The 15226-nt window shown below is 42.2% G+C and overlaps 2 protein-coding genes across 2 annotated transcripts in view; both read right to left on the reverse strand.

Annotated features, from left to right (window-relative positions):
• Nucleotides 1–7488, reverse strand: part of cadps2 (Ca++-dependent secretion activator 2) — a 132293-nt gene extending 124805 nt beyond the window's left edge. Inside the window, exon 1 of the mRNA XM_078791090.1 lies at nt 7044–7488. Coding sequence (XP_078647216.1) covers nt 7044–7364 — 321 coding nt within the window. The 5' untranslated portion in view covers nt 7365–7488. The remainder of the gene's footprint in view (nt 1–7043) is intronic.
• Nucleotides 7489–8136: 648 nt separating this feature from the next.
• Nucleotides 8137–14407, reverse strand: LOC131137880 (solute carrier family 13 member 1). The gene is given in 8 exon segments (XM_078791089.1): nt 8137–8328; nt 8418–8555; nt 8704–8865; nt 11467–11713; nt 11792–11893; nt 13706–13804; nt 13877–13996; nt 14069–14407. Coding segments are annotated over 8 exon segments (1098 nt in total). The 5' UTR covers nt 14164–14407; the 3' UTR covers nt 8137–8193.
• Between the last annotated feature and the right edge of the window lie 819 nt (nt 14408–15226).

A 15226-nucleotide genomic window follows, 5' to 3' on the forward strand; every position in this document is an offset into this window, starting at 1 on the left:
ATGTCATGATATTTCTTTAGAATACGATATTTCTTCAGCATGTACTAGCATGTAGCATGTAGCTTCCGGGTCATGTAGTACACGTCCACATAAACAGTCCCATTGAAGGTGGGAAGACTTGGGTTGGAATCTCCATTTTTGGGGCCTTTGTATTGAATTGTGGACTCGATTAGAGCAGGTTACACACAATAACCCGCACAGGAAGTGTTCTAGTTCTTCCAGAATCTGCACCTATTCAGCTGTATTTCTTTGTATTTTGTAAACAATGTTCCAATAACGCTAGCATGAAACCAATCAAGGATCAATTTGGAAAAGTGAAAAAAGGTTTACCAGAGACCCATGGCCTCACACTGAGAGTATGCCCGAATAAAGTGCATCTTCCTGGGCCACACCAGGTGGCTCTTCCCCTTTATGCTCTGGTTCTCCCGATAGTAGTGAAGTGGTAGTCATGTCATGATATTTCTTTAGAATATGATATTTCTTCAGCATGTACTAGCATGTAGCATGTAGCTTCCGGGTCATGTAGTACACGTCCACATAAACAGTCCCATTGAAGGTGGGAAGACTTGGGTTGGAATCTCCATTTTTGGGGCCTTTGTATTGAATTGTGGACTCGATTAGAGCAGGTTACACACAATAACCCGCACAGGAAGTGTTCTAGTTCTTCCAGAATCTGCACCTATTCAGCTGTATTTCTTTGTATTTTGTAAACAATGTTCCAATAACGCTAGCATGAAACCAATCAAGGATCAATTTGGAAAAGTGAAAAAAGGTTTACCAGAGACCCATGGCCTCACACTGAGAGTATGCCCGAATAAAGTGCATCTTCCTGGGCCACACCAGGTGGCTCTTCCCCTTTATGCTCTGGTTCTCCCGATAGTAGTGAAGTGGTAGTCATGTCATGATATTTCTTTAGAATATGATATTTCTTCAGCATGTACTAGCATGTAGCATGTAGCTTCCGGGTCATGTAGTACACGTCCACATAAACAGTCCCATTGAAGGTGGGAAGACTTGGGTTGGAATCTCCATTTTTGGGGCCTTTGTATTGAATTGTGGACTCGATTAGAGCAGGTTACACACAATAACCCGCACAGGAAGTGTTCTAGTTCTTCCAGAATCTGCACCTATTCAGCTGTATTTCTTTGTATTTTGTAAACAATGTTCCAATAACGCTAGCATGAAACCAATCAAGGATCAATTTGGAAAAGTGAAAAAAAGGTTTACCAGAGACCCATGACCTCACACTGAGAGTATGCCCGAATAAAGTGCACCTTGCTGGGCCACACCAAGTGGCTCTTCCCCTCTATGCTCTGGTTCTCCCGATAGTCGTGAAGTGGTAGTCACGTCATGATATTTCTTTGGAACATGATATTTCTTCAGCATGTAGTAGCATGTAGCATGTAGCTTCCGGGTCATGTAGTACACGTCCACATAAACAGTCCCATTGAAGGTGGGAAGACCTGGGTTGGAATCTCCATTTTTGGGGCCTTTTTATTGTATTGTGGACTCCATTAGAGCAGGTTACACACAATAACCCGCACAGGAAGTGTTCTAGTTCTTCCAGAATCTGCACCTATTCAGCTGTATTTCTTTGTATTTTGTAAACAATGTTCCAATAACGCTAGCATGAAACCAATCAAGGATCAATTTGGAAAAGTGAAAAAAGGTTTACTAGAGACCCATGGCCTCACACTGAGAGTGTGCCCGAATAAAGTGCACCTTGCTGGGCCACACCAGGTAGCTCTTCCCCTCTATGCTCTGGTTCTCCCGATAGTAGTGAAGTGGTAGTCATGTCATTATATTTCTTTAGAATATGATATTTCTTCAGCATGTACTAGCATGTAGCATGTAGCTTCCGGGTCATGTAGTACACATCCACATAAACAGTCCCATTGAAATTGAATGTGGGAAGACCTGGGTTGGAATCTCCATTAAAGGCAGTAAAAGGGACTCCATTAGAGCAGGTTACACACAATAACCCGCACAGGAAGTGTTCTAGTTCTTCCAGAATCTGCACCTATTCAGCTGTATTTCTTTAGATTTTGTGAACAATGTTCCATTAACGCTAGCATAAAACCGATCAAGTATCAATTTGACGCATAACCTGATTGTTCTGTTGCGGTCCGCAGCTACGGCACCGTGAACTCGTCAGCGATAACAACCAAAGCTAACGACATGTGTCAAGAAGGCCTCAGGGCGGACAATAAGCGGCATGCGACGTGATCGACAGCCGGAAAGCTCATCAGCATCTTTAACGAGCACCCGGTGGCAAATTTTGCTTCTCGGGAAGCGAGTCATTTTGCGTTCGTCAGGCTTTGTGGCGTTCTCATGAACGCGCCACGCTCGTTGACAACAATGTGCGGTTATTTCCGAACGCTATTAAAAAGCCTTTTGTGTCTTTTTATTTGGTTGCCGCGCTAACTTCCCGCTGTCCCGCCCAGACAGGATGTGGATATTCATGATGTTCTGTGACAAAGTGTGGGTGGGGAGAACACACGACGTGGGGGTTCTTTTTAATGGCTCGGAACAGAGACGCCGTTTCGACGGAGGCGGTTAAACAAAGTGGACTGCAACATGTCTTGAAAAATCAGCGGCTCTATTCCATCAGTAGCCAATACTAAAAACAACTGTGGCTGTAGGCAACCTCCTGATATATATTTTATTTAACGCCAAAAGACTGCTGCATCGCCAAAACGCTAGCAACGCGGCGTTATAAACATGCAAAAGATTTTTTTCCAGAAACCTCCATGGCATGACACCAGCTGCTCGGATCATGTGCCCGAATACAGTGCACCTTGCTGGGCCACGCCAGGAGCTACCTCCCCCTCCATACTCTGGCTCTCCTGATAGTACTGATGTGGTAGTGGTCACGTTATCAACAAATCCTAACTTGTTCCAGTCCTCCTTATCTCGTGGTGTGCACACAACATTAGTACACTTTAGTACACATGAATACACCTAAGTACTAACAAGTACACTTATTATTTATTATTATTATGTATTTATTATGTATTTCTGCTAAGCTCCATATTCATGTCACACTGACTTGCTATGATGATCTGCCTCTTAAATACCACCTCAAAAAAACATAAATAAAATAAAATAAAATAACATTACATTAAATGAATGATTGAATAAAATAAAAATAAAAATAAAAATAAAAATAAAAATAAAAATAAAAATAAAAATAAAAATAAAAATAAAAATAAAAATAAAAATAAAAATAAAAATAAAAATAAAAATAAAAATAAAAATAAAAATAAAAATAAAACATTACATTAAATGATTGAATGATTGAATAAAATAAAATAAAACATAAAATAACATAAAATAAAAAAATAACATTACATTACATTAAATAAATGATTGATTGAATGATTGAATGACTGAATGACTGAATAAAATAAAATAAAATAACATTACATTATATTAAATGAATGATTGAATGATTGAATGATTGAATGATTGAATGATTGAATGATTGAATAAAATAAAATAAAATAAAATTACATTACATTATATTAAATGAATGATTGAATAAAATAAAATAAAATAAAATAAAATAAAATAAAATAAAATAAAATAAAATAAAATAAAATAAAATAAAATAAAATAAAATAAAATAAAATTCCTTTTGGACATGTGGAACTGTGAACTGATTATGGGATGCACTCAGTTGTAATCTGATGATGTTCAGGTAATGAAATAAAACCATTACCATAACCAAATAAAAAATATATAATAATAATAATAAGGATAATAAATATTTATTAATTTATTATTTATTCATAATAATAATAATAATAATAATAATAAAATAACCAAATTACAGCTACTTCACAGAGAGGACCTAATCATTTTGATTAGGTTTAAATTAAATTAAATTAAATTAAATTAAATTAAATTAAATTAAATTAAATTAAATTAAATTAAATTAAATTAAATTAAATTAAATTAAATTAAATTAAATTAAATTAAATTAAATTAAATTAAACTTTTCCATTTTGCTGCCAGATTGCTTCTTCCACACGTCTTTCAAACCATCTGTCCTCAGTCCAACAAGCTGTTGATATCCAATGTTTTGGATTAAAACTACAAGACGTCATCCATTTGCCTCCATTCAAATCTGGTCTGGATGACTTAAGTGAAGTCCTTGGCTCTCCAGGAAAGCAAGTGAATAAAGTCATCATGTCATTACAGGCATCCATGTTGCTTTTGTTCTGGGAAAAAGGAAGAAGCGTCTGCCACGCCCACATTCCTGCACCTGACATTCACGACTGACAGCTTACACGATGAATAGAAAGATGGGATTTTCTTGGTGTCAACATGAGCAGTGATTGACAGGGGATAGGTACAGGGTGTACCCCGCCCCTCACCCAATGTCAGCTGGGATAGGCTCCAGCTCACCTCACAACACAGATCACACGATCACTAAGGGTAGCATTTGGGCTATCGCTAAGGGTAGCATTTGGGCTATCATTAAGGGTAGCATTTAGGCTATCATTTGAAAATCATCTAGGGTAGCATCTGGGAATCATCTAGGGTGGCATCTAGGAATCATCTAGGGTAGCATCAAGGAATCATCTAGGGTAGCATCAAGGAATCATCTAGGGTAGCATCAAGGAATCATCTAGGGTAGCATCTAGGAATCATCTAGGGTAGCATCTAGGAATCATCTAGGGTAGCATCAAGGAATCATCTAGGGTAGCATCTAGGAATCATCTAGGGTAGCATCTAGGAATCATCTAGGAATCATCTAGGAATCATCTAGGAATCATCTAGGAATCATCTAGGGTCTATGAATCATTTTAGTAGCATTTAGGGGATCAATTAGGAATCCTTTAGGTTTAATTTAGGAGATCATTTAGGTAGCATTTAGGGGATCAATTAGGTAGCATTTAGGGGATCAATTAGGAATCATTTAGGTAGCATTTAGGGGATCAATTAGGTAGCATTTAGGGGATCAATTAGGAATCATTTAGGAATCCTTTAGGTAGCATTTAGGGGATCAATTAGGAATCATTTAGGTAGCATTTAGGGCATCAATTAGCAAGTATTTAGGTTTAATTTAGGAGATCATTTAGGTAGCATTTAGGGGATCAATTAGGAATCATTCAGGTAGCATTTAGGGGATCAATTAGGAATCATTTAGGTAGCACTTAGGAGATCATTTAGGTAGCATTTAGGGGATCAATTAGGAATCATTTAGGAATCATTTAGGAGATCATTTGGGTAGCATTTAGGAGATCAATTAGGAATCATTTAGGTAGCACTTAGGAGATAATTTAGGTAGCATTTAGGGGATCAATTAGGAATCATTTAGGTAGCATTTAGGGCATCAATTAGCAAGTATTTAGGAGATCATTTAGGTAGCATTTAGGGGATCAATTAGGAATCATTTAGGTAGCATTTAGGGCATCAATTAGCAAGTATTTAGGAGATCATTTAGGTAGCATTTAGGGGATCAATTAGGTAGCATTTAGGGGATCAATTAGGAATCATTTAGGTAGCATTTAGGGCATCAATTAGCAAGTATTTAGGTTTAATTTAGGAGATCATTTAGGTAGCATTTAGGGGATCAATTAGGAATCATTCAGGTAGCATTTAGGGGATCAATTAGGAATCATTTAGGTAGCACTTAGGAGATCATTTAGGTAGCATTTAGGGGATCAATTAGGAATCATTTAGGAATCATTTAGGTAGCATTTAGGAGATCATATGGGTAGCATTTAGGGGATCAATTAGGAATCATTTAGGTAGCACTTAGGAGATCATTTAGGTAGCATTTAGGGGATCAATTAGGAATCATTTAGGTAGCATTTAGGGCATCAATTAGCAAGTATTTAGGAGATCATTTAGGTAGCATTTAGGGGATCAATTAGGAATCATTTAGGTAGCATTTAGGGCATCAATTAGGAATCATTTAGGTAGCATTTAGGGCATCAATTAGCAAGCATTTAGGAGATCATTTAGGTAGCATTTAGGGGATCAATTAGGTAGCATTTAGGGGATCAATAGGAATCATTTAGGTAGCATTTAGGGCATCAATTAGCAAGTATTTAGGTTTAATTTAGGAGATCATTTAGGTAGCATTTAGGGGATCAATTAGGAATCATTCAGGTAGCATTTAGGGGATCAATTAGGAATCATTTAGGTAGCACTTAGGAGATCATTTAGGTAGCATTTAGGGGATCAATTAGGAATCATTTAGGTAGCATTTAGGGGATCAATTAGCAAGTATTTAGGTTTAATTTAGGAGATCAATTAGGAATCATTTAGGGGATCAATTAGGAATCATTCAGGTAGCATTTAGGGGATCAATTAGGAATCATTTAGGAGATTATTTAGGAAGGAGGGTTAGGGAAAGTGTGCAGAGTCAGACACAGTGCTTAGAGTTGGAGACAGAATGGGAAGAAGACTAACAAAAACAAGGAAAAGATGTTCTCCATTGTTGTTGGCTTCTTGGATGAACTGGTGCTAACTATGATGTCATATTTACATACTAACCCCCCCCCCCCCCCCCCCATCATCATCATCATCATCATCATAACAATCCCTCCTCACTGACTCCTCCAACCGGGCCAAGTGCCCGCCTGGTTACTTTGATTTAGTGATCTTCCACTCGTCCACGACATAAAACTCCCACGCTTGCCGTCTGGCGGAACACATTCATGCACACGCAGGAAGCTCATTAACGACTAACCCCAAGTGGGACATCACAACAACAACAACAATCTTTTACCAAGATGACTTCCGGGTATAATAATGTCATGTATAATAATGCAATGTAGTGACTATGTAGCATGTGCTATAAAATACAACAAAAAGTAACTTTTTACTCTTTTATGACACTTATGATGGTTATAAAATGTGCCGAAGAGATCATTTTTAAATGTAGAGTGGGAGAATGTAAACGAAGTGGATGTCAAGTTGATAGTTTTACTGTTTGGAGCAGGTGAATCTAAAATAGGCGCTTTCCTAACGGGGGTTTGGTTGGAGGGGCTCCCGGGCTGACAGGTGCATAGGCGGGGCGCACTCACCTTCTGCTGCCGCCGAGCCATGTCGGTGGGCTGCTTGGCGTTGAACGGGTAGGCGATGCAGCGGAGGACGAAGACGTAAATCTGCAGTTTGACTTTATGTTCCTCTTCCTCTTTTTGTATTCTCTCCCGCTCGAGCTTCTCCTCCTCGCGGACTCGGTGAGCACTTTCCCCGGAGGAGGCTCCAGCCGAGGCGGGCTGTCTCTGCTGGCTCTCCGCGCCCCGCTTGGCCGCGGAAGAGTCAGCGGCTTTCCTAGCCGGCTCCCGGGCAACTTCCGGGTCGGATTCCCCGCCAGTGTCTTCGCTGGAGGACGGGTCCAGCATAGCTGATGTTTGGGGAAGTCACCGGAAACAATGTTTAGTCTACGTGGAGTTCGGGTCTACGTAGCGGAAATGGCCCAGACTCCAGCCCAGTGGCGGTGCGGTTCCTTCGGGGACGAGACCCAGACCGGAACGGAAGGTGGGTCTTGTTTGGTTGTTCGGTTGGGGGGGGTCGGTGTGCGCGTGCTCCTCTCGTCCGTGGACAAGCTGTGTCGGAATGAGGGCTCGTGCGCGAGGAGTTCACGCGCCAACACACAGGTGAGCAACCTGTAGCTTTGCAGCCCGAAGATAGGCGGATAAAGCGGAAGACCGCTCACTCTTGACTGCTTATCCGGAACCTTAAAAAACACACTCGAAAACAGGTACTAGTTCTCAGAAGTTGTACAAAATAAGTCAGTTTATGAAAGTAAGTAATTAGGAATCGTGTACAGGCGTTATATGTCACAAAGGTTGTCATTTGGACGAGAAATAAGACTAATTAGACTCGGTTTAGTTATTAACAATATGGCCGCTAGAGGTCAGTGTTTGTCTTGTGTAAAAATCATTAATTAATTCATTCATTCATTTTCTACCGCTTATCCTCACGAGGGTGGCGGGATGTGCTGGAGCCTATCCCAGCTGTCTTCCGGTAAGAGGCGGACCACCCTTGGACTGGTGGCCAGCCAATCACAGGGCACATATAGACAAACAACCATTCACACTCACATTCATACTTATGGACAATTTGGAGTCGCTAATTAACTGAGACGATGGTGGAATTGAACCCTGGTCCTTGCTGTGAGGTCTATGTGCTAACCACTCATCCACCGTGCAATTCAATCTCCAGCAGCCATTACGGTGTTGTGGCGTTGAAAGGCGGCGCCCAGTCGGGGTACACGTCCAGAGAGAATAAAGGAACGCCCCATGTCGTCACGGCCAATAGGACGGCGAGGAGACCGATCACGTTGGCGCCGAGCCCCGCCTTCACCTGGAGCCACAAAGGCCACCGCGGAAGTCAGTATGTAACGTCACATGATGCAACGCAATGCATGATGGATAACGGCGTGGGTAACCGACCATGTCGATCACACTGAGGTGTCCGTAGGCGAAGACGACGGCGTTTGGTGGATTGGACACGGGCAACAGGAAGGAGAAAGACGTGCACAGCGTGGCCGGGATGAGGACGTAGAGCGGGTTGACGTGGACGGCTTCAGCCTGAGGAACGTTGAAGAACAAGTCTGTGAAATAGTCTGTTCCAGGGTCAAACTGCGGCCATCATATGACATCATAACATATCACGTGTTACATTGTTGACTTGGTAAAGCAATTGCGGTTGCCATGGTGACATGTGTGTGTGTCCCACCAGAGGTGAGAGGATGGGGAGGAAGATGGTGATCGTGGTGGCGTTGCTGGCCAGCTCGGTTACTGTGGTGACGATGATGCAAGCCACGGCGACGGTGGCCAACACGGGAAGGTGGCCCAGCGGCGACAGCAGCTCGGCGACCCAGCGAGACAAACCCGACTCCTGAACGCACAATCACACAGACGACACGTCTCAGACGCCATTTCCTATTGGCTCTCCTGAAAACAGGGCTGGCCCATTCTCAGTGTACTGTAGGTAGTACTGTAGGTAGTACAGTAGGTAGTACAGTAGTACTGTAGGTAGTACGGCGTTAGAATAAAATGTAGATACAAGTATTATTTTGTTAGTTATCATCTTTATATCCATTTGCTTAGACAATAGAAAGTGTTTGAACGGAGTTTGAACGGTTTGATCAGAGACCCCCCGGCGACCCCCAGGTCCTGGAGGTGCCTGGATGCCCCAACAGCAACCCTGCAGATGTTCATGTTAATCCTGTAAGAATGTGTCAACATAAGAACTCATAAAACAATAAAAGTAATTACTGTCACATACACACACATAGACAAACAGCTGATGACCCCCCCCCCCCCCCCCCTTAGAGTTGCAGGACCATGTAGTAGGGACCCCCGAAAGAGAATAAAAGGAGAGGAGTGTGAACTGCATACTGAGAGTGTAGCAGCATGACATTGGGTATGTGCTTTCACTCTCCTCACTGCGAGAAACTTTGAATGTTGTTGTTGTTGTTTGTCTCTTCTGGATTTCTGGATTTAAGGAGTTTGAACCTCACATACGGTAGGTAGTACAGTAGGTAGTACAGTAGGTAGTACAGTAGGTAGTACAGTAGGTAGTACGGTAGGTAGTACGGTAGGTAGTACAGTAGGTAGTACAGTAGGTAGTACAGTAGGTAGTACGGTAGGTAGTACGGTAGGTAGTACGGTAGGTAGTACAGTAGGTAGTACGGTAGGTAGTACAGTAGGTAGTACAGTAGGTAGTACGGTAGGTAGTACGGTAGGTAGTACAGTAGGTAGTACGGTAGGTAGTACGGTAGGTAGTACGGTAGGTAGTACAGTAGGTAGTACGGTAGGTAGTACGTAGGTAGTACGGTAGGTAGTACTGTAGGTAGTACGGTAGGTAATACGGTAGGTAGTACAGTAGGTAGTACAGTAGGTAGGTAGGTAGGGAGGTAGGGAGGTAGGTAGGTAGTATGGGAGGTAGGTACGTAGTACGCTAGGTAGGTCGGTAGGGAGGTAGGTAGGGAGGTAGTATGGTAGGTAGGTAGAGAGGTAGGGAGGGAGGGAGGTAGGGAGGGAGGTAGGGAGGTAGGTAGTATGGTAGGGAGATAGGTAGTATGGTAGGTAGGTAGGTAGGGAGGTAGGTAGGTAGTATGGTAGGGAGGTAGGTAGGGAGGTAGGTAGGTAGTATGGTAGGTAGGTAGGGAGGTAGGTAGGTAGGAGGTAGGTAGGGAGGTAGGTAGTATGTTAGGGAGGTAGGTAGGTAGTACAGTAGTACGGTAGGTAGGGAGGTAGGTAGGGAGGTAGGTAGGGAGGTAGGTAGGTAGTATGGTAGTACAGTAGGTAGGTAGTATGGTAGGTAGGTAGGTAGGTAGTACAGTAGGTAGTACGGTAGGTAGTACAGTAGGTAGGGAGGGAGGTAGGTAGGGAGGTAGGTAGGTAGTATGGTAGTACAGTAGGTAGGTAGTATGGTAGTACAGTAGGTAGGTAGTATGGTAGGTAGGTAGTACAGTAGGTAGTACGGTAGGTAGTACGGTAGGTAGGGAGGGAGGTAGGTAGGGAGGTAGGTAGGTAGTATGGTAGTACAGTAGGTAGGTAGTATGGTAGTACAGTAGGTAGGTAGTATGGTAGTACAGTAGGTAGGTAGTATGGTAGTACAGTAGGTAGGTAGTATGGTAGGTAGGTAGTACAGTAGGTAGTACGGTAGGTAGGGAGGTAGTACAGTAGGTAGTACGGTAGGTAGTATGGTAGTACAGTAGGGAGGTAGGTAGGTAGTATGGTAGTACAGTAGGTAGGTAGTATGGTAGGTAGGTAGGTAGGTAGTATGGTAGGTAGGTAGGTAGTATGATAGGTAGGTAGGTAGGTAGGTAGTATGGTAGTACAGTAGGTAGGTAGTATGGTAGGTAGGTAGGTAGGTAGGTAGTTAGGTAGTATGGTAGGAGCCATGCCATGAAATGTGGTTGTCTGGTTCCCATATAATAATTAATAATAATAATAATAATAATAATAATAATAATAATAATAATAATAATAATAATAATAATACTAATAATAATACTAATAATAATACTAATAATAATAATAATAATAATAATAATAATAATAATAATGTGTAGAATAAATAGATGCCACAACAATAGATGAACACCAATATACAACGTAAACAGTAAAATACACAAATAATTTACATTATAAATAAAAGACTCCTGGTTATATCCTCTTCTTCTCTTCTGGTTTATTTCAGGCTGACGTGTGTGGGAATTACTATGCCGGTCGGGTACCTGAACGTGTCACGGTAACCGTTTAGTCACATGGTCAAGTGTCTCCAAACTTTTGACTGCTTGCATGTAAGGAAGTGAAACGCATCCTGCAGGCTCAGCCAGCAGAGTAAACGTGAACACGTCAAGCAGGTTCTGCTGTGACATCAATTCAACTTCCTGTTTGGACGCACGAGCACAATGTCTCCCTCTAGTGGACGTCAGAGGAAGTACCCTCATTTTGGGTGTGCGTGTTTTCTCGTTTGGAATCTCACCTTTGTTCCTTCAGCCAGAGCGAAGCCTCCACCGACCAGCAGAGCCACTTTCCAAGGCATGGCGGCCTGGAAGTCCTCCCAGGAGATCATGGTCTCTGTATGAAGACAAGACATCACTTCCTGTCATTCCCACGAAGAAACGCGTCCAGGCTTACCGTATTTGTGTGAGGGTCCGTGGGCTGGAACCAGGAAGAAGAGGAGTCCCAGGAGAAGCGCCACGGTGGCGTCGGTGATGGAGTCGGAGTGACTATCGATGGAGACAACAAACGTGAAGGCCGGCGAACGCAATACGAAACGTGTGCTGGACAAGATGGCTGACACTCACTGAGGGAAGAATGAAGACCAGCCTGCGATGAAGCCTGGAGATCTGGTCAACCACAGCAAGACCATCAGCAAGAAAACCACCAGTGTGAAAACCTCCTGGCAGCTGCCAATCAATTTAGATGTGTAAAATAGCCATATGCTAACAGTTAGCATGTTAGCAACATTCAATACCGATCAGTGGCCGACCAATCGGAGCACCACTAAGCTAATTTACAGTATATATGCGCTTTTGGATTTGTAAAATAGCCACATGCTAACACTTAGCATGCTAGCAACAGTCAATACCGATCGGTGGCCAATCAATCGGAGCACCACTAAGCTAATATACAGTACATATATGCGCATTTGCATGTGTAAAATAGCCAAATGCTAACAGTTAGCATGCTAGCACCACTCAATACCGATCGGTGGCCGATCAATCAGAGCACCACTAAGCTAATATACAGTATATATGCACATTTGCATGTGTAAAATAGCCAAATGCTAACAGTTAGCATGCTAGCAACAGTCAATACCGATCAGTGGCCGACCAATCGGAGCACCACTAAGCTAATATACAGTATATATACACATTTGGATGTGTAAAATAGCCAAATGCTAACAGTTAGCATGCTAGCAACAGTCAATACTGATCGGTGGCTGATCAATCGGAGCACCACTATGCTAATATACAGTATATATGCGCATTTGCATGTGTAAAATAGCCAAATGCTAACAGTTAGCATGCTAGCAACAGTCAATACTGATCGGTGGCTGATCAATCGGAGCACCACTAAGCTAATATACAGTATATATGCACATTTGGATGTGTAAAATAGCCAAATGCTAACAGTTAGCATGCTAGCAACAGTCAATACCGATCAGTGGCCGACCAATCGGAGCACCACTAAGCTAATACACAGTATATATGCGCATTTGGATGTGTAAAATAGCCAAATGCTAACAGTTAGCATGCTAGCACCACTCAATACCGATCGGTGGCCGATCAATCAGAGCACCACTAAGCTAATATACAGTATATATGCACATTTGCATGTGTAAAATAGCCAAATGCTAACAGTTAGCATGTTAGCACCACTCAATACCGATCGGTGGCCGATCAATCAGAGCACCACTAAGCTAATATACAGTATATATGCACATTTGCATGTGTAAAATAGCCAAATGCTAACAGTTAGCATGCTAGCAACAGTCAATACCGATCAGTGGCCGACCAATCGGAGCACCACTAAGCTAATATACAGTATATATACACATTTGGATGTGTAAAATAGCCAAATGCTAACAGTTAGCATGCTAGCAACAGTCAATACTGATCGGTGGCTGATCAATCGGAGCACCACTATGCTAATATACAGTATATATGCGCATTTGCATGTGTAAAATAGCCAAATGCTAACAGTTAGCATGCTAGCAACAGTCAATACTGATCGGTGGCTGATCAATCGGAGCACCACTAAGCTAATATACAGTATATATGCACATTTGGATGTGTAAAATAGCCAAATGCTAACAGTTAGCATGCTAGCAACAGTCAATACCGATCAGTGGCCGACCAATCGGAGCACCACTAAGCTAATACACAGTATATATGCGCATTTGGATGTGTAAAATAGCCAAATGCTAACAGTTAGCATGCTAGCAACAATCAATACCGATCGGTGGCCGATCAAGCGGAGCACCACTAAGCTAATATACAGTATATATGCACATTTCAATGTGTAAAATAGCCAAATGCTAACAGTTAGCATGCTAGCATCAAAATGACAGAGATTGTCCCATAGTGTTTCTACATTGTGCCATGTCTGTATTTGCATGTAGACATGAGTAAAATAGCTAAAACGCTAGCATGCTAACTGTTAGCATTTGGCTAACATTGTACCAATGATATACTGTATGAATGAATGTAGCATACCTCATAGGTCCCAGCGCTCTGTATTCGTCTTTGATGATTTTACACATCGCCTTTTCCCTCTCTGAGCGTTCCCCCCTGCGTCGCCATAGCGACCGCATGCTAGGACACACGGCCGCCATGTTAGACAACACATGAACGGCTACCCTTACAGAGCTTGATCATGTGACTCACTCTTGGCCAATGAAGAGCCAGCATAGCCACGCCCAAGTCAGCAGCATCATGAGCACACTGATTGGCAGGCACAGGAGCAGCCAATTCCCAAAGTGGATGCAGTTGCATTCTGGGTAAATTCTGCATCGGAAAACATGCAAAAACTAGCGTTAGCATTGTTGACGTTCCAAGTGCGCTCCGATCACGACTCACTGGTTGAGATATTCCGAGAAGATGAGGTTGGGCGACGTTCCCGGCAAGGTGGTGATGCCCCCGATGTTGGACGAGTAAGCCACGCTGATGCACATGGCCTTGCAGATCCTGCTGTCACGTGAACTCCCACTAGGGGGCGCTGACACCTGGCAGCCATTTTGGATGTGAAGGGGTCAAAGCCATACAAGAGATGAGTAACTTCTAATACTATTGTCCATTTTTCTTTTGGAAAAATAACATACAGTATGACTGGGATGCGATGAACATCCAGCAGCAACACGACACTTTAGCATGACTAGTATTTGGATGGCTATTTTACACATCCAAATGTGCATATATACTGTATATTAGCTTAGTGGTGCTCCGATTGATCAGCCACCGATCGGTATTGACTGTTGCTAGCATGCTAACTGTTAGCATTTGGCTATTTTACACATCCAAATGCATATATATACTGTATATTAGCTTAGTGGTGCTCCGATTGATCAGCCACCGATCGGTATTGACTGTTGCTAGCATGCTAACTGTTAGCATTTGGCTATTTTACACATCCAAATGCATATATATACTGTATATTAGCTTAGTGGTGCTCCGATTGATCAGCTACCGATCGGTATTGACTGTTGCTAGCATGCTAACTGTTAGCATTTGGCTATTTTACACATCCAAATGCATATATATACTGTATATTAGCTTAGTGGTGCTCCGATTGATCAGCCACCGATCGGTATTGACTGTTGCTAGCATGCTAACTGTTAGCATTTGGCTATTTTACACATCCAAATGCGCATATATACTGTATATTAGCTTAGTGGTGCTCCGATTGATCAGCCACCGATCGGTATTGACTGTTGCTAGCATGCTAACTGTTAGCATTTGGCTATTTTACACATCCAAATGCATATATATACTGTATATTAGCTTAGTGGTGCTCCGATTGATCAGCCACCGATCGGTATTGACTGTTGCTAGCATGCTAACTGTTAGCATTTGGCTATTTTACACATCCAAATGCATATATATACTGTATATTAGCTTAGTGGTGCTCCGATTGATCAGCTACCGATCGGTATTGACTGTTGCTAGCATGCTAACTGTTAGCATTTGGCTATTTTACACATCCAAATGCATATATATACTGTATATTAGCTTAGTGGT

This window comes from Doryrhamphus excisus, linkage group LG6, assembly GCF_037039965.1.
Source record: "Doryrhamphus excisus strain RoL-2023G ecotype Guam linkage group LG6, RoL_Dexc_Guam_v1.1, whole genome shotgun sequence".
Taxonomy (NCBI): domain Eukaryota; kingdom Metazoa; phylum Chordata; class Actinopteri; order Syngnathiformes; family Syngnathidae; genus Doryrhamphus; species Doryrhamphus excisus.